Here is a 24,030-nt window from a genome sequence, read left to right on the forward strand (position 1 = left end):
TTCCATTCCCCTCACTCTATGCCAACATCTTCCATTCTCTGCCCCAGGCCAGGGGCTCTGGTGCACCCTCTTCCCCCCATTTCCTCCTGCCCCTCATGCTAGGAGCTCTGTGTGCCCCACTCCCCCATACCAGGGTCCCCCAGGGTGTTAACTTGTCAAAACTCTACTGGGTGGATGAGCAGTGCTGAGGTGGGGTATTGTTATGCTGAAAGGTGTTAAAAGGTGTCATCCACCTGATATATAGACACTTGCAGAGGTGCTGGAAGCTGTGGCTGTGATAAGCAGATGGCTGGGGCTCCTAGGAGTCCCCCATTTTCCCCCCTTTCAATTTTCCCCCAGATCATTGGGGTTCTGCCCACTGATGCCTGGAATGGTCCCTGGAATGCTGAAATTAATCAAACGAGGCATTCAAACGTTATCACATTACAGACAAACAGAAATGCCATGAGGGAAGTGTAAAGTCCTCAATCTCAGCTAAAGAAAAGGCACATGTCCTCCTGCATCTGCACACAAGCCAACCTCTCACTAATGGGGCTAGGAGGAAAATTATTCCAGAATTGTTCACTTCAGGGTCTTTTGCACCTTCCTCTGCAGCATCTGATGCTGGGCACTGCCGGAGACAGGAGCCTGGACTAGATGAAGCCTGGGGCTGATCCCATCAGGCAGTTCCCATGCCGTACTGTGCTCCATACGGGGGATGGGAGTGCATTTCCAGTTGCTTCTGGGATGGTGTTTTCCTTCAGCTATGACATGCCACGTGTGTATTTGCTCTTTCTGGTTTCCCTTTCACATTTTCTCAGGAGCAGCAGCATTCTGTCAGGGAGTCCCAGCGTGAAACATTAGAAATGGAAAATTCCCCATTGCAAAACAGTGATGTGTATCACACCGCTGATGCAATTAGTCTAGTGCGGGGCTAATTAGCAGACACCGGAGGAGGCCCCGTGCCCAGTGGAGTTCTAGCCATGGGCTGAACAGGGCTCCACCAGGACTTTGAATTGTCTTTTCTGGAATGGCTGGTTCAGGGGATTTGGTGTCTGTGAATGAGTTTTTGGGGATTCAATCCCAGTGCAAGTTCTCTCCATGCTCCAGCCCAGCCCAGCCAATGCGGGAGAGTGGAGTTCAGTCTTTGGCCTCTCCATCACAGCCCCTTTGTGCTGCTTGGGTGGCACTAACAGGCTGTAGAGCTGGCAGATCTGGCCACCTGGTGATTCCCCGTGCAGTGTAAGGACTTGGCACCACCCTCGTGCAGCTCCTCACATGGAGCAGGACACAGTCCAGGGGCAGGAGGCGTGGCTAGAGCATGGCTACGCTCCGGCTACCAGGCTGTTGGATCAGCCCCTGGATGCTAGGCAGTCGGGAGGAAGTCAGAGCTGCCCTGAGAACCAGCCAGAACAGAAGAGGAGCTAAGAAGTCACCTTTCCCTGTCCTCCCCTGCCCTGCATGCCCGCTGGAGCAGAGGTGGATCAGGGTTCTCGGGTGGCATAGAAAATCCTGTCTAGGCACCTGGCTGGTGGGTCATACTCACACACTCTGGGTCACACTAATGGCCAATTTTTTGGGTTGGGAAGGAATTTTCCCCAGGTCAGATTGGCAGCAACCTTGAGGGGGATGGTGGCCAGGGGGTGGGGGGGGTCACCGTCCTCTGCAGCATGGGGTATGGATCACTTGCTGGGATCAGCTGGGCACATCTTACCTAATCAATTCCCTGCTATTCGTGACACCTCGGTCTCTCCTGTTCTCTCCCTGTGGCACAGCAGAAATGACTATGAATTGCAATGAATAGTCACTGGGCCATAGGGTAACCAGACAGCAAGTGTGAAAAGTCAGGATGGGGGTGGGGGGTAATAGGAGCCTATATAAGAAAAAGACCCAAAAATCAGGACAGTCACTATAAAATTGGGACATCTGGTCACCCTACTGGGCCAAAGAAGGAGAGAAGGACTCTGCAGTCTAGGGGTTAGGGCCCTCACCTAGAACGTGGGACACCCAGACTTAGGTCCCTGCTCCAATCCCTACTCATCTGATGCAAAGTGAGAGCGTCAACAGGAGAGACTGAGGCAGCCCTACACCAGACTATCCCCTTAGCCCTTTACCTCTTTTCCCAGGACAGTTTACGTTATTTAAGAGTCTTTGGTGTGGGACCTTAGCAAAGGCTTTCTGAAAGTCTAAGTACAATGTATTGACTGGATCACCTTTGGCCACGTACCTCCCCTAAGAGAATTCTAATAGATGGGTGAGGGGCGATCTCCCTTTATAAAAGCCACTTTGACTCTCCCCCAGCATATTGTGTCCATCTAGGTGTTTGATAATCCTGTTCTTTTAAAAAAAATCAGCATGACACTAGCTACCATCCAGTCATCTGGTGCAGCTCTGTAATTTCACATTTGAATTCCTTCGAATACCAGCTGGTCCTGGTGATTTATTACTGCTTCATTTATCTATTTGTTCCAAAACCTCCTCTATTGACATCTCAATCTGGAACAGTTCCTCCGATTTGTCACCTACAAAAGAATGGCTCAGGTGTCGGAATCTCCCTCACATCTGCAGTGATGACCCATGCACAGAATTCATTCCGCTTCTCTGCAGCAGCCTTGTCTGCTTTGTGTGCTCCTTCAGCACCTTGATCATCCAGTGGCCCCACTGATTTTTTGGGGGCAGGCTTCCTGCTTCTGATATAATTACAACAAAATGCTGTTAGCAAAAAATCCTGCTCCAACAATTACACCCCCCTCCCTTTCCCAAGTAAGGGTTAACATTAGACATGAGCTTTTTCTTTCAAAAAAAAAATCCCTTTTTCTCTCTCCTGTCTTGCCATGTGAAGTCTTTTTCTCTCAATTGGTCTCTTTCCTTTTGGGGGCCTTTTAAAAATTATTTCCAAAGCCAGGGGGAAAAACAACAACGGAAACCATTTTTAATTCTCTTTTGTTTTTTATTTGTCCTTCATGTAGTTCTTTTGCTTAGTTCCTTAGTTTCATTTTTACATGCGCACAGTTTGGGTTCAGCATCGGAATGTGGAGCTGTTCGAATAATAACCAGTTTTGAGAAACAAAGAGTAACTGCATGGTAGAAAATTATGCCCGAAGTACAAACACGTACAGAGAATACCCATGGCGGAGGTGAGCTCGGGTGTATTTACAGTGCAGGGCAGGAGAGGTTAGCAGCTCATGGCCATTGGGGCAGGCTGCACTCTTGTATGACCGCTAAGTAGCGACCAGGTTAAAGGTCCTCCCAGCTGAAAGAGCCCCCCCTTCCCCCCCCCAGGAAGCCAGTTTGATGAGGTCAGTCCCAGGTACGCTCATGATGGGGAGCTGCTGAATCTGGGCCTGATCCTGAGAGGTGCTGAGCCCTGCTGCCTCCCATTGGCCTCAGAGACAGTGCTGGTGCTCAGTGCTCTCTGGGTCAGGCCCTCAGGAAGGTTTTACTTGGGTGATTTTCCATGGTGTGGGCAAGAGCAGGATGTGGCCTGGGGTTGATGCTTGGGTGCTCTAAGAATAGGCCATTGGCTCTGACTGGGGTGGGGGCTTTGTCTCCCTTTGCTCTTCCTCTCCGGCACCTTTGCCCTCCCACCTCCCTGCAGATCAGACTCAGACCCCAAACAAGCCCTCGCTCTGCAAGGTGGGGCAACATCACTAGCTCCATTGTACAGAGGAGGGGACTCAGCACGGGCCATGGGGCGACTCTCCCAAAGCCACACAGCAAGTCAGCAGCAAAGATGGACCCACTCAGCCCCCTGTTCTAATCACCAGCCACATTCACTCCCAGAGCCTGGACTAGAACCAATGTCCTGAGTCCCACTTCTCATTCCAACCACTAGATGTCCTGACTCCCAGACCCACTCCTCTAACCCCCTGCTCCAGTTGCCACACCTCTCCCAGACAAGGGGGTAGCACCCAGGGGTCCTGACTCCCAGTCCCACTGCTCTAACCCCCTGCTCCAGGTACCACGCCTCTCCCAGACAAGGGGGTGGCACCCAGGGGTCCTGACTCCCAGTCCCACTGCTCTAACCCCCTGCTCCAGGTACCACACCTCTCCCAGACAAGGGGGTGGCACCCAGGGGTCCTGACTCCCAGTCCCACTGCTCTAACCCCCTGCTCCAGGTACCACGCCTCTCCCAGACAAGGGGGTGGCACCCAGGGGTCCTGACTCCCAGTCCCACTGCTCTAACCCCCTGCTCCAGGTACCACGCCTCTCCCAGACAAGGGGGTGGCACCCAGGGGTCCTGACTCCCAGTCCCACTGCTCTAACCCCCTGCTCCAGGTACCACGCCTCTCCCAGACAAGGGGGTGGCACCCAGGGGTCCTGACTCCCAGGCTCAGTGCTCTAACCCCCGGCTCCATGTACCACGCCCCTCCTAGAGCTGGGCTAGATCCCAGTGGTTCTATGGGTTGAAGCACCAGGAGCAAATGTGGTTCATCAGCCAAAGCTTCCGTTCTAAAGGCAGGGCCGAGGCTCCCTCTGGGGTGAGTGGGATTCTGCAGGTGCCACTGAGCCTGGCGCAGGGGCTGGGGGGGGGAGCGCCCCATACTCAGCTCTCTGAACTTTGGAGACATGTTGTGAGCTGCCCTCTCCTGAACACATGTGTGTCCGGGTCAGCGTGCAGCAGCCAGCTCCCTGCAGGGACCAGGGACATCGGTGTCTCCCGCCAGGCCAGACAGCCCGAGCAAGACAGGCCAGCCCAATGGAGAGGGAGGGCTCCAGGACTGGGCTGAGGCCCAGGGTGCCCAGGACATCTGGGCACCTGGGATGTGGGGTGGCCAGGACTGAAGCCCCGACAACCAGGGCCCCTAGCTCAACAGGTGAATAATCCAGGGGACGTCAGACATCCACCTCAGCTGAGCCAAAGGAAAATCTGCTCCAGGGACCCAGTCCCCAGCCCTTATAGCAGGTATACCTGCCAGCCCTCCCCCGAGCACCCAGCCCTTATAGCAGGTATAGCTGCCAGCCCTCCCCTGAACACCCAGCCCTTATAGCAGGTATACCTGTCCGTTCCGCCCCACCCACCCACACCCACACCCACAGCACCCAGCCTTTATAGCCAGTGCACTCCTCAGAGCATGTGGCTCCCAGGCCCTATAGCTGGTGCACCTCCCTGTCCCGCCAGAGCGCCCAGCCTGTATAGCAAACGCACCCCCGCCCCAGCAGAAGCTCCCAGCCCCTACAGCGGTGCACCTCCCCCTCCCTCCCAAGTGCCCAGCTCCTGTAGCAAGTACACCTCAGGGACCCTCCAGAGCACCTGGCTCCCAACCCATCCTCGAGAGTGCAGCTCCTGGCCCCTATAGCAAGTGTACCTCCCAGCCACCCCCCAGGGTGCCTGGCCCCTATAGCAAATGTACTTCAGCATCACCCCCCCAACTCCTTTGCTCCCTGCTCTTCAAAGCATGCGGCTCCCAGCCCCTAGAGTGAATACAATCCCAGCCCCTCCCCACCACCCCCCAGCATGGACTCTGGCCCCTAAGCATACAGCATGCAGCATGCAGCTTCCAGCACCCCCCTCTCCCAGCACAGGGCAGCCAGCCCCTATAGCGAGTGCACCTGTCAGCCCCCTGAGCATGCAGCCCCCAGCATGCACTGCAGGACAGGCTGCCATTTTAGTGGAAGGGTTTCTTGGATCTGAAGCCTGGGAAGCACCAGGTGTGGAGCCCAGCGCCCCACTCACACACCCCTTCCCCTCCCCCATCCACGCATCTCAAAACACTTGACCACCAGCTGTGACTTTAGCCTGGCAACCCCCTGGGGAAGTCTCATTAACCCCTTAGACAGCAGGGGAAACTGAGGCAGGGGGTAACTTGGCCACAGTCACCCTCCAAGTAGTGGAGCTGGAAATAGAACCCAAGAGTCCTAATCCCATCCCCCCTCCCCCGCACCTGTTCTAATCACTAGAGCCCACTCCCCCCCCTCCCCGAGCTGCAGATAGAACCCAGGAGTCCTGACTCCCAGCTCCCTGCCTGTACTACTACACATACGCTAAATACGTATTTATCTCCCCCCTAGCTCGCCCTGAAGCCAGGAAAAGAACCCAGGTGTCCTAGCTCACATCCATTGGCTAAGCACAGACAGTGATGTTCCCTATCGCTGGGACTACATAGCTCTGACAGAGGTCACCGGAGGTCAGGCCGAGGTAGCGGATTGGAGCAGACTCACCCGGATCGCTGCCCTTTCCTCATCCAGACAAACCCTCTGGCTTTTCCTGACCCCGGAACCCTTGGGAAGTCCAGCATTGGCCAGCTCCCAAACAAACCCACCGCAGAGCCGGCTGGAAGAGTCCCTGTGGCCCTGGGAATCAGGGGGGACTTAATATTTACTATTAGATCTGGAGCGGGCTGGATAGCGACAGGCTTCATGCATGTGTCCCCACCAGCGCTCCATTGATACCCCTCAGTTCTGACCCCAGTGCCCCTCAATCCCAACCTGCAGCCCCCTGGTATCTCGGCCCTGGGCTCCCCAGTCACTGCTCTACCGGTGCCCCTCAATCCCAACCTGCAGCCCCCTGGTATCTCAGCCCTGGGCTCCCCAGTCACTGCTCTACCAGTGCCCCTCAATCCCAACCTGCAGCCCCCTGGTATCTCAGCCCTGGGCTCTCCAGTCACTGCTCTACCGGTGCCCCTCAATCCCAACCTGCAGCCCCCTGGTATCTCAGCCCTGGGCTCCCCAGTCACTGCTCTACCGGTGCCCCTCAATCCCAACCTGCAGCCCCCTGGTATCTCAGCCCTGGGCTCCCCAGTCACTGCTCTACCGGTGCCCCTCAATCCAACCTGCAGCCCCCCGGTATCTCAGCCCTGAGCTCCCCAGTCACTGCTCTACCGGTGCCCCTCAATCCAACCTGCAGCCCCCTGGTATCTCAGCCCTGGGCTCCCCAGTCACTGCTCTACCAGTGCCCCTCAATCCCAACCTGCAGCCCCCTGGTATCTCAGCCCTGGGCTCCCCAGTCACTGCTCTACCGGTGCCCCTCAATCCAACCTGCAGCCCCCTGGTATCTCAGCCCTGGGCTCCCCAGTCACTGCTCTACCGGTGCCCCTCAATCCCAACCTGCAGCCCCCTGGTATCTCGGCCCTGGGCTCCCCAGTCACTGCTCTACCGGTGCCCCTCAATCCCAACCTGCAGCCCCCTGGTATCTCAGCCCTGGGCTCCCCAGTCACTGCTCTACCGGTGCCCCTCAATCCCAACCTGCAGCCCCCTGGTATCTCAGCCCTGAGCTCCCCAGTCACTGCTCTATCAGTGCCCCTCAATCCCAACCTGCAGCCCGCTGGTATCTCAGCCCTGAGCTCCCCAGTCACTGCTCTACCAGTGCCCCTCAATCCCAACCTGCAGCCCCCTGGTATCTCAGCCCTGAGCTCTCCAGTCACTGCTCTACCGGTGCCCCTCAATCCAACCTGCAGCCCCCTGGTATCTCAGCCCTGGGCTCCCCAGTCACTGCTCTACCGGTGCCCCTCAATCCCAACCTGCAGCCCCCTGGTATCTCAGCCCTGAGCTCCCCAGTCACTGCTCTACCGGTGCCCCTCAATCCCAACCTGCAGCCCCCTGGTATCTCAGCCCTGGGCTCTCCAGTCACTGCTCTACCAGTGCCCCTCAATCCCAACCTGCACTCCCTGGTATCTCAGCCCTGGGCTCCCCAGTCACTGCTCTACCGGTGCCCCTCAATCCAACCTGCAGCCCCCTGGTATCTCAGCCCTGGGCTCTCCACTCACTGCTCTACCGGTGCCCCTCAATCCCAACCTGCACTCCCTGCTCTCTGAGCTCCCCACACACAGCTCTGCCAATGCTAGTCTAGCACAACCTATTCTTCATTTCCCTTCCAGCCCCTCTAGGGTGCCCAGCCCCCCAGCTCCTGCTATCCCCGTCCTGCCCCCTGCCCCCAGCTCTGCCAATGCCCTTACAGCTGCTGGCTCCTGTGGCGCTTGCTGAATCCTGCTGCACCACAGCCCACGGCAACTCAGCAGAGTTAACAGTTGTAAGCTGAGACTGCCACAGTCATTGCAGGCCCAGAGCGCAGGGTTCAAACGTGCCCCCTTCCAAAAACAAACTGTCCCTGTGCTGCAAGGTGGGAGTGGGGCTGTGGAGTTTCCTCCAGGCCACCCTGCGCTTGGGAGCCAAGTCCTGTTAACAGCCAGGTGTGCAAAGAGGCCTGCTCTGGAGCCCACCTCCAGCCACGGGACCTGGATCAGAGGAACACTCTGCTCTGTTATGGTCATTCCACCCCACAGGGCGGAGGGTGAATGCACCTGCCCCTGCCCATCCTTCCACGCATGTCGCTAGGGCTCCACGGCCTAGGGAGAGACACAGGATGGAGTGGGGGCGGGGGTGGCGAGACTTTGGGAATCCCTTGCCTCAGTTCCGTTTATTATCCTGCACGTCTGGGAGATGTGGCTTCACCTGGCCTTATTGTGGAGCTTGTACCTGGCTCCTTTACTGTTTAGCAAGTGTTTATCCAGGCAAAAGAGTGTACACGCCCCCCCCTGTGACCAGTGGACTCGCCCGTCACGATGCAAGGCCCCATGTGCAAGATGACACAGAACAAACACTCTGTAACTGCCAGCCCCATGACATCTCCAGGGAGCTCCTGGGTTCCCCGTGGGAAACAGAGTGGGCCCTGACCCAATCAAATTGGAGGGGAGCCCTGGGAAAGGGGGTTGGGTTCCGGGTAGATACATATTGGGGCTGCAAGTCAGCAGGGTTTGCCACTGGAGGCCAGACCCTTCTCTGCAGGGACCCCACTGCAGACGGGGAGGAGATTCTGGCCTGCGAGGAGTGGGTGTGTCTGCCTGGGGGTATGAGGGGCGACCCAGCCCACGCTCTGTGCCAAGGGTAGGCCCTGGGGCTCTGAGTTTGGGGGATGTAGGCATCACCCCAGACAGGTACTGTGTAGCGGTCATCCATCCTGGCTCCAGTGGGCAGGTAAGCAGCTGTGCCACACCCTGGGGGCACTGCTGGAGTCCACAATTCCCCAAGTGACCAGTCTGGCCCCCCATTCTCCCCCAAACTCCTCCCACAGCCCCGTGGATCACCCTGAAGCCTCCGCTCCTCAATCATCCCAGTGTCTGACACACTGAGATTCCAGAGAACAAATCCTTTAAAAAGACACAGGCAAAGCCCTGGCCCCGCAGCTGCGAGCGTTTGCTGGCTGGGCAGTGAGACGTCTCATAGCCCCAGCTGGACTGGTGGGGCAGGAAGGCAGATGGAACAGGGGCCTGTAGTACCTGGCTTGGGGGGCGGGTGACTGGCCTGGCCAGGCCAGGGCTCCGGGACCGTGGCAGTGAGGGAGGGTTTGATGGGTTCAGGCCATGTGCTCGGTGACATCAGGATTTCCCTTGACTTTAAGGTTTACATTAATTTTTATATCTTGGCAATGGTTGTTCCCACTCGCCCTCCGGCCTGGCGCAGCTCCTCCTGCGATGGTGCTGATTTCGATGGCATCGAAGACTTTGGACTAAACTGCATCATTCAGTTGGAAAAGAGACCTGCTGGGTCAGAGCAGAAGAGTCAAGGCTTTGACAGTGGGATCTGCCCTCCCGCCTGGCCCCGCTGAGTCAGGGCACCCCTGCATTGTGCCAACCTAGAGAGTGTCCTCTCTGCAGGACAGCATGGCCCACAGTCCCCCTCCCCTGGGCCCTGCTAAGCCAGGGCGCCCCCCACATAATGCCAACCCCAGAGCATGTCGGTGCATGGCCACCTCTGTGCAGAACAGGGCGTCCCACTGCCCCCGCCCCGGGGACCCAGAGCGCCCCCACATGGTGCCACTCTGAGGGCACGTGGGTGCACGGCTGCCTCTGTGCAGGACAGCACGTCCCACCTTCTCCCTCCCCTGGGCCCTGCTGAGCCAGGGCACCCCCTGCATAGTGCCAGCCAGACAGTGTCTTGGTGCACAGCCCCCACTGAGCAGGACCGTGCCTCCCACTGCCCTCCACCTCCCCGCGATGAGCTGCTCCAGGCAAAGTCAGAGCTGGCTGTACCAGAGTGGGACTGAGGGTAGGAGCTCTGCAGACTCACACCCCAGCAGCACAGCAAGCTCCAGCCTCGCCCTAGAGGGACAACTCTGCTGGGGCTGAGAGGGGAGTGTGGTCCCCCCAGCCCAACCACTGCTTGGCGTCTCTGCTGAGACAGCCACAGGATCTGGGCTGAGACGCCCCAAATGTATCTGACAGCTGAGCCCGCAATAGCTGAGAGGGCAATAATGTGTGGTCACTACAGGAGCAGGGGCCATTTGGAATCGCTGCCCTAAAGGCTCTGTCACTCAGGCCAGGAGTCTCTGTGTCCATGCGAGGCGAGGGAGTCTTGCTCCTGCAGGAGTCCGGCTAGCCCAGGGAGGGCCAGCACTGCCATGTCCACAACCCTAACTGCACCACGCCAGGAAGGGCCAGACCCTGCTGCAGGTTCTGACGTATCCGCTGAGAAGGGAGCGGTGAACAGTCATCAGGATCACCGGATGAGCTCTGAACCTGCCAGGCTCAGCTCTTTGGGTGCCATTTACACCAGGGCAGAGCAGGACTGGGATGTCATCCAATTGGGATGGCCTATTGTGCCGAGGTGCACTGACTCTGGGTTCGCAATGACAGGCAGCAGGGCGAAGGCACCAGGCCACTGACTCCAGCGTTGCAGTGACCAGTGCCAGGGGAAGGCACCAAGCTGCACTGACTTTGGGTTCACAGTGAGAGGCAGCAAGATGATGGAACAAGGCCACACTGACTCTGGGTTCATGGTGACCAGTGCCAGAGTGATGGCACCAGGCTGCACTGACTCTGGCATTGCGGTGACTGGTTCCAGGGGACAACGCCAGGCCTCACTGACTCCGGGTTCGTGGTGACCAATGCCAGGCTGCACTGACTCTGGGCTCATGGTGACCGGTGCCAGGGCACAGTGCCAGGCCGCACTGACTCCAGGTTCGTGGTGACCGGTGCTCACCTCTCTCCCCCTCAGACTGTGCTATTCCACATCGCCGTTCTGATTGTGCTGGTTTTCGGGCACACGTGGCTCCTCCTCGCACGGTGACAGCTCATCAATGGATGTCTGGTTAGTGATCCCTGGGGAGACAGGGCATGTGGGGCACTGGGGCTTGCTCATGAGACCGGGCTCAGGATGGAGCTACTGAATGTGGCCTATTGGCTCCAGGGTCTCGCTGCAGGGTGCCATGAGGGGGCTGCTTCTCACCACCTGTAATAGGCAGGCATGCGGACTGAGCTGAGACCTGCCAACTTGTCTCATGCAGGGCCGCAGACCCAGCCTCCAGGGGGTTGCCGTTCGGCCGCCATGCAGCCTGCGTGGGCTGGAGTGTCTGGCCTTTCTCCACCTCACTCCACTTCCCTGCGTTGGTTTGGTTTTGGAATGAGACGAACAGCTTCTGCTGGCCCCCCATCTGCCCTGCTCCCAGGAGCACCTGCGATCCTCAGCCCTATGGGCTATGCTGCCACAGCCACAAGCACTGCTCAGAGCCCACCTGGTTCCCTCACCCCCCAGTGCAAGGGCAAGGTTCACACCGCCAGGCCCTTCCTCCTGTGCCACCACTGCCCCTTGCTGGGACCGGCGAGGAGGGATGACTCGGTCTGGAGGGCGCGGAGGGCACAGTGAGATCACCCTGAGAGTTTCTCAGATATGGGGGGGTTCTCCTCAAAGGGCCCCAGGTCCTGGGCAGTACGTACCGCTGGCCGCTCGCTCCTTCCACTTCTGCTTGTTCTCCTGGATGTACTTGGTCCATGTGGAGCGGAAGCTGGTGATGTCAGCGTTGATGTCGCCCAGCTCTGAATGCTCGTCTAGGGACGGCTGCTTCCACTGGGAACTGCAGGGAAACCAGAGGGGACAGCGCAGTCTAGTGTGGGAATCACACCAAGGCTGGGGGGCGCGGCAGGGAGCCCCAGCAGTCGGGACTGGGCTGGGGTGAGGACACTGAGGGCTTGATCTCCTCCACTCCAGCCTATGGACCTGGGAGCTGCCTGCACCCAACAGCCCCTCAGCTGGAGTAACAAATAACCCTGGTTGCACCTGCTCCCTGGGCACCCCACGGCATTGGCATTGCCTTCCTGGCACAGAGGAGAAACTGAAGCCTAGGAGGTGAAGTGACCCGCCCAGTGTTCACAGACGGGCAGAGCTGAGACGAGACCCCCTGACCCCTGCCTCGCAGCCCAGTCCCTTGCACTGAGAGCCCACTGAGAGCCTCCTGGGAGCGCCTGCTCCGTGAGGGTGTGAAGTGGATGGCAGGAGCATGGGGAGCAGTAATGCTGCCGGCCTGAGGACAGGAACAGCTGCCAATAGGGAGGCTCTGCTGGCGCTGACCCAGTGAAGGGGCAGCACTGAGCTCTGTTGAACCCCCTGCTCCCTCTGACGGCTCCGTCCTCCTTCGGCGCTCCCCACTGACTCCCCTCAGAACTGGCCCATCCTTGGCCGATGCTGTTATGCACAAGGCCAGCAGGGGGAGAGCACAGATCACACATGAGGCAGCTGGGAACCGGAGCTGGGCAAACCTATCCCAGCCACACCCCAGGGGTGTGGCATTTGCATGTGGCTGTGGGGTCTGCACTGGCAAACACAACCACGTGACTGTCATGCAAAACTTGTCCAGGCTCAATTATCCCTTCATGGTGCTGGTGTTCACAGGCACCACGTGTCTAGAGGGGCACCTGCCACCAGCATGACAAACCCCATGGTCTTTGGCCATTTGATAAGTCTTGTGGCTAAGGACTCCTGGGTTCTATCCCCTGCTCTGGGGGAGTGGGCTCTAGTACGTTAGAGCAGGGGGGGCTGAGTCAGGACTCCTGGGTTCTATCCCCTGCTCTGGGGGAGTGGGCTCTAGTACGTTAGAGCAGGGGGGGCTGAGTCAGGACTCCGGGGTTCTATCCCCAGTTCTGCCACTTACTTGTTTGGGGCCTGATCTGAAATGCACTCAAGTCAATGGAACGATTCTGGATCAGGCCTTCTGCCCTTGGGCTCAGTCGAACCCTCTATCCCCCACTGGTGAAATGGTGCTAATAATGAACATAAGCTAATGGTGAGGCTCCGTTAATTCATGTCTGTGAGGCTCAGGCACTGCAGCCTGGAGCCATCAGCAGGGTCCCAGCTGGGCCCTGGCCCTCGGCTCTCATGCTGCAGAGAAGCTGGCAGGTGCATACAGAGCAGCTGTGAAGCTCTGAAGCTGGGCTGTGATTCCCAGCTACAAAAAGGAGCCGTTTACACAGAGCCTGACTTTGCCCAAGGCCACGCCTGCCCCGGCTCCCCACCTTCCCAGAGCCGTGCGGAGATAAAGGCCTTTGGAAGCAACACCTTGAAATTCCACTTTGTTCCCATAGAGAAAAAATCATGGCCTGTAACTCCTGCAGGGCTCAGCAGGGACCCAGGCAGGGAGCGCAGCTGGGAACCTGCCTTTACAGCGTGGCAGGGGCAGACTGGGCTGGAGCTGCAGCCCAAACTCAAGCCGAACCAGCACTTTGTTGGCAGTCTGGGGAAGTCTCCCTGGTGGTTGTTTACATATTCCTGCTGCTCTGAGGTGGGGGATGGGAGGGAGGGGGTCTGTTCTCAGGAGACTCTTCGAAGTATCCGGAGCAGAGAGATTAGCATCTCATTTGCATAAGGACCACCTGATGCTACTGCCAGAGGTGGATGTTCAGGCAGGTCCCAAAGCTTCCAGCATCTTTCCTTTCATGGCCATGTCGGACTGCAGCCAAGGGAATCTCTGGGAGGTGGGGAAGGATGCCCGGGGGAACATACAGGGCTCATGGGGATACTAGGGCTAGTCAGCACACTAGGGGCTGGATTTGGGGAACATCACTGGAGGAACATCACTGAGGTCAATGAAGATCCACTGGGGTAAGTGGCCCATTGCTCTGAGCTGGTCCTGGAGCTGGGACTTCTCTGTCCAGACGCCGGCTGGTGGGTCTTGTTCACATGCTCAGGGTCACGCTTGTGGCTAGATTTGGGGACAGGATGGAATTTTCCCCCAGGTCAGATTGGCAGGGACCTTGGGGGCAGGGGTTCGCCTTCCTCTGCAGCATGGATCGTTTGCTGGGATAATCTGGGCAGATCCTACCTAATCAATTCCCTGCCCTGGCAGGGGCCCTGGGCATTGGCAGCACCTCAGTCTCTCCTCTTCTCTGCCTGTGGCCCACAACAGCTTAGCTTTCTGAGGCCTGAAATACGTTGGTCTGACTAAAGTCATTGAGCTCAACATAGGGGAGGCTGGCTGATAATCAGTGGCCAGTGTTGGAGAGGAGGCCAGGTTCAATGAGCTGATGGTCCATTCTGGCCTTAAACTATGGAGCAAGAGGAGAATCAGGCTCATTCACCCTTGCTAGTAGTGTCAGCATTTTACACATGGGGAAACCGAGGGATTGGGAGACCTGCTTTACCTACAGCCGCATCATGAACCAGTGGCAGAGATGGGACCAGAACCCAGGCATCCTGCTGTCCAGTCTCACAGGCATTCTCCTGTGCTCTGCTGGCTCCTGAGCCACAGGGGATCACAGCAGCACCAGCCTACAGGGGGGTCTGGCCCCTCTGGACAGCATTGGGGGCGGCCTCACTTTACTAGCCTGGCTACTGTTTCAGTCTAATTCTGTTTCTGGACAGGGAGTGCCCCTGAGGGCAGGGTCAGAGGACACAGGCCCACCTGGCTCACAGCACTGCCTGAGTGAGGAGCTGGCCCTGCAGATCCCCTCTGAGCATCTCGGAAACAATTAAGATAAATGCCTGGAGGCTGAATGACCATCCTGCAGCCAGAACAACGGAGACACCAGCAAAAGTTTTGCTGATCCCTGGGCTCTGGGACACCCAGGCTCACATCCCTGCTCTGAATTGGGCTAAGTAGGACCTGGACCCTGTGTCTCCCCACCAGGGCCGGCTCCAGGCACCAGCACAGGAAGCCGGTGCTTGGGGTGGCCAACGGAAAGAGGCGGCACATCCGGGTCTTCGGCGGCAATTCGGCAGCGGGTCCCTCGGTCCCTCTCGGAGGGAAGGACCGGCCACCAAATTGCCGCCAAAGAATGAAGCGGCGCAGTAGAGCTGCCGCCGAAGTGCCACCGATTGGGGCGCTTTTTTTTTTTTGGCCACTTGGGGCAGCAAAAAAGCTGGAGCCGGCCCTGGTCTCCCCAGCCCCGGTGAGCACCTGGCCCACTGGGTCCTTTGGGGTGCGTCTCTCTCGCTTTCTCTCTGGGTTTTTGTCAAGGTCTTAGTCCTTTCCCAGTGTGGAACTAAACCAAATGTGAAAACCTGGCCAGTTTTCACACCATGAAAATCTTGTTTTCATGCCAGCCCTACTTTGTGCCCCCGCTCCCACGGAGAACAATTGGGATCCTCCCTTCCCCCCTTCCCCATCCTTGAGCACAATGAAGAATTCCCCTCCCCCTAGAACAATGAGAGCCGCTGGGACAACCTGGCCCTAGGGCTCTGGGCTCTGCCCATGAGATCCAGGTCCCCAGCAGTGTAACCATCTCCTGGAGTGGGGACTGAGGCAACACAAGGCACCAACAGCTTCCCTGCGCCAGGAGGCCTGGAGCTGCCCAGCCAGTGACACCCCAGAACTCTGCAGCTGGCTGGGAGGGAGTCAGTGACGTGCCCAGGCAGCCTCCACTGACCAGGCTTTGACCAGGCCTTGCAGCTTGCCCTGCCCTGAAGATCTCTGCAGTCAGAGGTGAACACAGCACCGGCACTTCCCTTGGGACAAATGGCACAAGAGGTATGGACTGGCCTGGGTCTATGTACCGAGTGTGCAGCCTGGGAGCCAGGACTCCTGGGTTCCAATCCCAAATCTCCTGTATGCTCGCTCTGAGTCCCTTCCCTGCGTCAGGCCTCAATTCCCCCACCTGCAATGTAGGGATAGTGATACGACCCCTGCATTCCTGAGCACGCTGGAAAATCAGTGCTAGTAACACTCCTCTGAGCTTTCTAGCTGCTGTGAGCCCCCCATGCTGCGCTCACCTGCTCTGCTGGCTGGAGGAGGACTTAGACTTGGAGCCTTCCTCCACCAGCGGGAGGACGATCTTCTCCGCCACGTCCGTCAGCACCGAGAAAGTGGGCTCCACGATGAAATCGATGAAACCTGCAAAGGCAGTGGGAGGCGGCATTAGAGTGCGATGCACCCGGAGCCCCACTGGGCCACGTGGCCCTGAGCCGGCAGGGCTGCAAGCACAGACACGAGGGCATGGCCTGGCCCAATGGGCAGGCAGGTCATCAAATGTATCAGGGCAGGTGTGGGTGGGGGCGGGGGAGGCAGCGACTCACCGATCTGGGACTGGGCCACCAGCGTGGACTTGCGATCACAGAGCGGAGAGAAGGGCAGGCCCAGCTCAGCCTCCTTGTCCCCCTGCGGGAAACAAGACAAAGAGAACCGTTGTGTGCCTTGTGATAAAGGAGGATATAGATATAACAGGCATCACAGAAACCTGGTGGACTGAGAGCAATCAATGGGACACAATCATTCTGGGGTACAAAATATATCGGAAGGACAGAACAGGCCGTGCAGGGGGAGGAGTGGCACTATATGTTAAAGAAAGTGTATATTCAAATGAAGTAAAAATCTTAAGCGAATCCACAGGTTCCATAGAGTCTCTATGGATAGAAATTTCATGCTCTAGTAAAAATATAACATTAGGGATCTATTATCGACCACCTGACCAGGACAGTAATAGTGATGATGAAATGCTAAGGGAAATTAGAGAGGCTATCAAAATTAAGAACCCAATAATAGTGGGGGATTTCAATTATCCCCATATTGACTGGGAACATTTCACTTCAGGACGAAATGCAGAGATAAAATTCTCGATACTTTAAATGACTGCTTCATGGAGCAGCTGGTACAGGAACCCACAAGGGGAGAGGTGACTCTAGATTTAATCCTGAGTGGAGCGCAGGAGCTGGTCCAAGAGGTAACTATAGCAGGACCGCTTGGAAATAGTGACCATAATACAATAGCATTCAACATCCCTGTGGTGGGAAGAACATCTCAACTGCCCAACACTGTGGCCTTTAATTTCAAAAGGGGGAACTATACAAAAATGAGGGGGTTAGTTAGACAAAAGTTAAAAGGTACAGTGACTAAAGTGAAATCCCTGCAAGTTGCGTGGGCCCTTTTTAAAGACACCATAATAGAGGCCCAACTTCAATGTATACCCCAAATTAAGAAAAACAGTAAAAGAACTAAAAAAGAGCCACCGTGGCTTAACAACCATGTAAAAGAAGCAGTGAGAGATAAAAAGACTTCCTTTAAAAAGTGGAAGTCAAATCCTAGTGAGGCAAATAGAAAGGAGCACAAACACTGCCAACTTAAGTGCAAGAGTATAATAAGAAAAGCCAAAGAGGAGTTTGAAGAACGGCTAGCCAAAAACTCCAAAGGTAATAACAAAATGTTTTTTAAGTACATCAGAAGCAGGAAGCCTGCTAAACAACCAGTGGGGCCCCTTGACGATGAAAATACAAAAGGAGCGCTTAAAGATGATAAAGTCATTGCAGAGAAACTAAATGGATTCTTTGCTTCAGTCTTCACAGCTGAGGATGTTGGGAGATTCCCAAACCTGATCTGGCTTTTGTAGGTGACAAATCTGAGGAACTGTCACAGATTGAAGTATCACAAGAGGAGGTTTTGGAATTAATTGATAAACTCAACATTAACAAGTCACCGTGACCAAATGGCATTCACCCAAGAGTTCTGAAAGAACTCAAATGTGAAGTTGCGGAACTATTAACTAAGGTTTGTAACCTGTCCTTTAAATCGGCTTCGGTACCCAATGACTGGAAGTTAGCTAATGTAACGCCAATATTTTAAAAGGGCTCTAGGGGTGATCCTGGCAATTACAGACCAGTAAGTCTAATGTCGGTACTGGGCAAATTAGTTGAAACAATAGTAAAGAATAAAATTGTCAGACACATAGAAAAACATAAACTCTTGACCAATAGTCAACATGGTTTCTGTAAAGGGAAATCATGTCTTACTAATCTATTAGAGTTCTTTGAAGGGGTCAACAAACATGTGGACAAGGGGATCCGTGGACATAGTGTACTTAGATTTCCAGAAAGCCTTTGACAAGGTCCTCACCAAAGGCTCTTACGTAAATTAAGCTGTCATGGATAAAAAGAAAGGTCCTTTCATGGATTGAGAACTGGTTAAAGGACAGGGAACAAAGGGTAGGAATTAATGGTAAATTCTCAGAATGGAGAGGTGTAACTAGTGGTGTTCCCCAAGGGTCAGTCCTCGGACCAATCCTATTCAATTTATTCATAAATGATCTGGAGAAAGGGGTAAACAGTGAGGTGGCAAAGTTTCCAGATGATACTAAACTGCTCAAGATAGTTAAGACCAAAGCAGATTGTGAAGAACTTCAAAAAGATCTCACAAAACTAAGTGATTGGGCAACAAAATGGCAAATGAAATTTAATGTGGATAAATGTAAAGTAATGCACATTGGAAAAAATAACCCCAACTATACATACAACATGATGGGGGCTTATTTAGCTACAACGAGTCAGGAAAAAGATCTTGGAGTTATCGTGGATAGTTCTCTGAAGATGTCCACGCAGTGTGCAGAGGTGGTCAAAAAAGCAAACAGGATGTTAGGAATCATTAAAAAGGGGATAGAGAATAAGACTGAGAATATATTATTGCCCTTATATAAATCCATGGTACGCCCACATCTCGAATACTGTGTACAGATGTGGTCTCCTCACCTCAAAAAAGATATTCTAGCACTAGAAAAGGTTCAGAAAAGAGCAAGTAAAATGATTAGGGGTTTAGAGAGGGTCCTATATGAGGAAAGATTAAAGAGGCTAGGACTCTTCAGTTTGGAAAAAAGAAGACTAAGGGGGGACATGATAGAGGTATATAAAATCATGAGTGATGTTGAGAAAGTGGATAAGGAAAAGTTATTTACTTATTCCCATAATACAAGAACTAGGGGTCACCAAATGAAATTAATAGGCAGCAGGTTTAAAACAAATAAAAGGAAGTTCTTCTTCACGCAGTGCCCAGTCAACTTGTAGAACTCCTTACCTGAGGAGGTTGTGAAGGCTAGGACTATAACAATGTTTAAAAGGGGACTGGATAAATTCATGGTGGCTAAGTCCATAAATGGCTATTAGGCAGGATGGGTAAGAATGGTGTCCCTAGCCTCTGTTCGTCAGAGGATGGAGATGGATGGCAGGAGAGAGATCACTTGATCATTGCCTGTTAGGTTCACTCCCTCTGGGGCACCTGGCATTGGCCACTGTCGGTAGACAGATACTGGGCTAGATGGACCTTTGGTCTGACCCGGTACGGCCTTTCTTACGTTCTTATGTTAACCCTGCCAAACACCGGGGCACCCGGTCCCAGGGTGATGCAAGAGCAGCCTGAGCACAAGAGAGGGAGTCAGTGGACTCAGCTATTGCTCTGAGCGTGGGAGATACAAGTCAGGACACCTGGGTTCTAGCCTCAGCTCGTCCAAAACACAGGAGTCAAACTGTCCCTGGGCGTGAGGCTCACTCTACCTGCCACTGAGCAGCCCAGCCCCTGGGGCAGGACAGCAGGCGTGAGGCCCAACCTACTGGATCTGCACCCGTCTGTCTGTGTCTCCGGGAGCGAGTTTGGTTCACGCAGTGAGTGTTTGTAGCTGCAAATGCCTGTTTTCACACACCAGCGGGGATGAGTCTGTAGTGACACCCCATGGCTGCATGGCATCGGTCACCACGCGGCTGCCGTGCCCCGAGGCCACGTGGCTTCGCAGTCACCACGCGGCTGCCGCGCCCCATGACTGCGTGGCATTGCAGTCACCATGCTGCTGTTGCGCTCTAAGGCCACACGGCTGTCACGCCCCATCCCCCCATGGCTGCAGGGCATCACAATCACCACATGGCTATCGCGCCCCGTGCTCAGAGCAGGGAAGGAACGCCACTCTCTGTCAAAGGCTTCTGGAGGCACCTGGGATGGTTCAGTGGCTCTTTGGCAGTTAATTGGGTGGCTGAGCTGCCACAAGGGAATGTTCCTTATTATGGCTGGGTCCCATTCCTAAACTCCATTCCAACCAGCCACCCCAGACCCAGAGGCTGCATGAGCAAGTTCACTGAGCGCCAGGCTTGGGGCCATGATCTGTTGGTTTCCATATCCAGCCCCACCGTGTGACCCGGAGCAAGCCCGCCTCACCAGGCCTCCGTTTCCTCATCTGTAAAATGGGGTTTGTGCTGTTTCCTTGGTTGGTGGCAAGCAAAGCTGCGTCTAACAGCAGTGGGAGAGTCAGAACTCCGGGGTTCTCTTCCCAGCTCTGGGAGGGGAGTGGGGTCTAGCAGTTAGAGCCTGGGAGGCAGGACTCTGGGGTTCTCTCCCCAGCTCTGGAGGGGAGTGGTTAGAGCACGGGGGACTGGGAGTTAGGACTCCGGGGTTCTCTTCCCAGCTCTGGAGGGGAGTGGGGTCTAGCGGTTAGAGCCAGGGAGGCAGGACTCCGGGGTTCTGTTCTCAGCTCTGCTACTGGCTTTGAGCCATGTTCCTTCCTCTCTCTGTGCCCCGCCCTTGCTGCTGGGGAGCTCCATTAGTTTTGTGCAGCCCCAAGCTCCTTGGCTGAAAGAGGCTCTGGGCTGGGCTCTCTGCTGTCGGGGGGCTGGGTTCGGAATCACTGCTCCAGCCAGCAATACTCAGCTCTGCAGAGCCTCAGAAAGGCTGGCTGGTACTGCGGAGTCACAGGGAAGATTGTGCCACCAACAGGGCGACACTGGGGCAGGCCCACAGTTGGGAGCGGACCGAGGGGGGTCACAGCAGGGATGGCTGAGCTCCAATGCCTCACCTGGGGCTGTGAGGCTGCGTAAGGGAATCACCCTCCTCTGGCCAAGAGGAGCCGGTTCAGGGGAAGCCCTGGCAAGGCTGACCCCACTCTCCACACGCAGCCTGGGTATGGACTCTCCCTGGCAGCGGGGGACACTGAAATCACTGGGGATCTCTCGCCCCCTGGGACAGGTTCCCAAGGTGAAGGCTGCCTGAGGCTGCAAGCTCCTGGGTCCCCTGAGCTGCCTCTGGCCAAAACAGGAACCCCATGGGCTCATCTGGTTTTCAAGGGCGTTGGGAAGAGCCGCAGGCCTTGGGGACCAGTTGAGCTTCCCCACGGTACCTGTCTGAAGAACTCCTCCATCAGAGCCTTGGTCCAGCGGCTGTGGACGCTCCATTGCTTGGTGGGGTGGCTGATGTCGGCTGCATGCAGCAGCAGCGACAGCGCTTTCGATTTGTCGATCCTGCAGAGGGAGGCGCAAGAGGCATTGTGAGGGAGGGGCCCTGCTCTCTAACCAGCCTCCACCCAAGCACGGCCTGGCCCCACCACTGTTCATCCCTGACGCTCAGAAACAGCTCAGCACACAGGCACGTTCACACACCACCATGCACAGACACAATTCAGCTCAACTGTGTTCAGGCCATTACAATCATCTGCTCTGTCCGTCTGCATCTCCCCGGCCAGAGCCAGGGATTCCAGCATCCAGCCGAGCCAGAGCGAAGCTTTTAGAGCCAAACTCCAAGTGTCCATCTGGGCTGCAGCAGGAGCTGTAATTCCTGGCTCCGGCAGATGTACACACACTAACTCCGATGGAGCTAGTGCGCTGAACCCAGCAGTGTGGCCACAGCGTCATGGCAGCGAGACGGGCTAGTTGCCTGAATACACACCCAGAATTTCACATGGGATTTTAGCCTGCACCACCACCCATGCCACTGCAGCCACACTGCTCTTTGTAGCATGTTACCTCCCTCAAAGCTAGCGAGTGTCTGTATACCCGATCTGGGAATTACAGCTCCAGCTGCAGGACAGATTGACCCCACGTGACAGAGAATCTACTGCACTCCGGGACCAGTTGTTCCCAGGGTTAATTCTCCTCACTTAACCTTTGGCACCTTATTTCTAGCCTGAATTTGTTGAGCTTCTGCTTCAAGCCATTGGATTGCACTCTGCCTTTGAGTGTGAGATTAAAGAGCTCCCTGCTCTCAGAAATCTGCTCCTGTGTAGGGATTTACAGACCAGGATCAAGTCAGCTCTTACCCTGATATTTGATAAGCTAAGTAGATGGAGCTTCTTCAGTCTCTCCCCGGCAAGCAGCTTCTCCAGGCATTGAATTGTCCTTGAGGCTCTTCCCTGAACACTCTCCAATTTGTCAACATGATGCATGCAGACATGTGTACACGCACAGGCACATGTGTGCAGACACACATCTGTGCACATGCAGGCATGTGTAGTGTGACAAAGTTCCTCCTCTACCTTGGTGGTTCCTGCGCTTACTGGCAGATTTGCTCAGCTCAGTGATCTTCCCCACAGTCTGCATCAACTCCTCCGATGTCTGATCAGGAGTTGGGAGGTTTGGGGGGAACCCAGGCCCGCCCTCTACTCCGGGTTCCAGCCCAGGGCCCTGTGGATTGCAGCTGTCTATAGTGCCTCCTGTAACAGCTGCATGACAGCTACAACTCCCTGGGCTACTTCCCCATAGCCTCCTCCAAACACCTTCTTTCTCCTCACCACAGGCCCTTCCTCCTGGTGTCTGATAACGCTTGTACTCCTCAGTCCTCCAGCAGCAGCCCCTCACTCTCAGCTCCTGGTGCCTCTTGCTCCCCGCTCCTCACACACACTTCCTCTCCTCTGGCTTCTCCTCGCCTAACTGGAGTGAGCTCCTTTTTAAACCCAGGTGCCCTGATTAGCCTGCCTTGATTGGCTGCAGGTGATCTAATCAGCCTGTCTGCCTGAATTGGTTCTAGCAGGTTCCTCATTACTGTAGTGCAGCCCCTGCTCTGGTCACTCAGGGAACAGAAAACTGCTCATCCAGTGACCAGTATATTTGCCCTCTACCAGACTCCTGTACCCCACTGGCCTGGGTCTGTCACCGTAGACATATGTGTGCGTGCACATATGCACACAGACCTGCACAGCGAAAGCATGCATGTGCGCACAAACACACACTCATACAATGCGCACCCCCTCCCAGCACACATCCCACTCCCAAAATCCACGTGTTACACACACGTTCCTGTCACCCACCTCAGCTGCACACAAAGCATCTTCCCCCCGCCCCCCTGCCAACACCACCTCTTGCTTCCCCTTGAAGCAGCACTTTCCTTCAGCAGCCCGGAAAGGCAGCCCCCGCAACACCTCCAGCCCTACCTCCACCCCCTCACTCACCTCTCCAGCTGCTGGAGGGAGGTTTTCATGGACTTGACCTGCTGGAAGTGACAGGACATGTCTGTGGCCAGGACCATCTCAATCACCAGGGACCGCAGCTCCCTGCCCCATGTGGAGAAACAGACACATGATCACTCCTGTACAGCCAGCGACTCAGCCCGTTGCACACGCCCCACCCATTGCATTTTATAAACTGACCCCTTTGTGGCTGCTCTGTCAGCACAACACAGTGAACCCGACTTAGAATCATAGAATCATAGACTATCAGGGTTGGAAGGGACTTCAGGAGGTATCTAGTCCAACCCCCTGCTCAAAGCAGGACCAATTCCCAACTAAATCAACTAAATCAGACTTGGCAGCTGTCCCCAGGGCTCCCCATTAAGGGGTCCCCCACACAGAGAAGGCTCAGAAATACAGTTAACAGAGCCTCAGGCTGAATGAGCTCCCTGCCCCATTCCCCACCTGGTGCAGAGGGACTGATGTGCTCCAGGCATGAATGTCGGAGAGATGGACCCCTATCATTAACCACTTCCACCACCATGATGGGGTGTTTTACTATCGCTCGGTGCTAAAAATCCCATCAGCAACTCACTAACTAGACGTCCTGGGGACTGCCTTTTTGTGCTGTATCTGTACAGCGCTAGCACACCTGGGTCCTGCTCCAGGATTAGTGTCCCGAAGTGACACAGTACCTCAACTGATAAATCATAAACACGGAGGGGAGGCAGGTCCCCTCTCTGCCTCCATTGCAGTTTGGGACAGGGTCGATGTCTGTATCTGCTGCCCAGTGTCTCTGCTCTGAGCGGACACATATGATCATAGGCAGAAGCCTGTGATGTGTCCCCTGCTGGCCAGATGAGCAGCACAATTAGCCACTTATTTGCAACCCCATGGCTGGCAGAAGTGAGGGGGACACAGGTTCTGGGGGTTCTGCAGGGGGGCGGGA

At 55.7% G+C, this 24,030-nt stretch overlaps 1 protein-coding gene across 9 annotated transcripts in view; it reads right to left on the reverse strand.

Moving 5' to 3' along the window:
- Positions 1-7,637: 7,637 nt before the first annotated feature.
- Positions 7,638-24,030, reverse strand: part of PDE1B (phosphodiesterase 1B) — a 138,353-nt gene continuing 121,960 nt past the window's right edge. For 7 of the 9 annotated variants that reach the window (XM_039514664.1, XM_039514655.1, XM_039514659.1 and 4 more), the window contains 7 exons: positions 23,085-23,186; positions 21,042-21,162; positions 16,198-16,279; positions 15,895-16,015; positions 11,631-11,767; positions 10,897-11,015; positions 7,638-9,455 (listed from right to left, as the gene is read on the reverse strand). In XM_039514664.1, coding sequence (XP_039370598.1) covers positions 10,918-11,015; positions 11,631-11,767; positions 15,895-16,015; positions 16,198-16,279; positions 21,042-21,162; positions 23,085-23,186 — 661 coding nt within the window. In that variant the 3' untranslated portion in view covers positions 7,638-9,455; positions 10,897-10,917. Of the gene's footprint in view, positions 9,459-10,896; positions 11,016-11,630; positions 11,768-15,894; positions 16,016-16,197; positions 16,280-21,041; positions 21,163-23,084; positions 23,187-24,030 lie in introns of all 9 variants that reach the window. The other 2 variants (XM_039514657.1, XM_039514660.1) reach the window with 2 other exon arrangements.

This window comes from Mauremys reevesii, linkage group 25 (genome assembly GCF_016161935.1).
Source record: "Mauremys reevesii isolate NIE-2019 linkage group 25, ASM1616193v1, whole genome shotgun sequence".
In the NCBI taxonomy this organism is placed as follows: domain Eukaryota; kingdom Metazoa; phylum Chordata; order Testudines; family Geoemydidae; genus Mauremys; species Mauremys reevesii.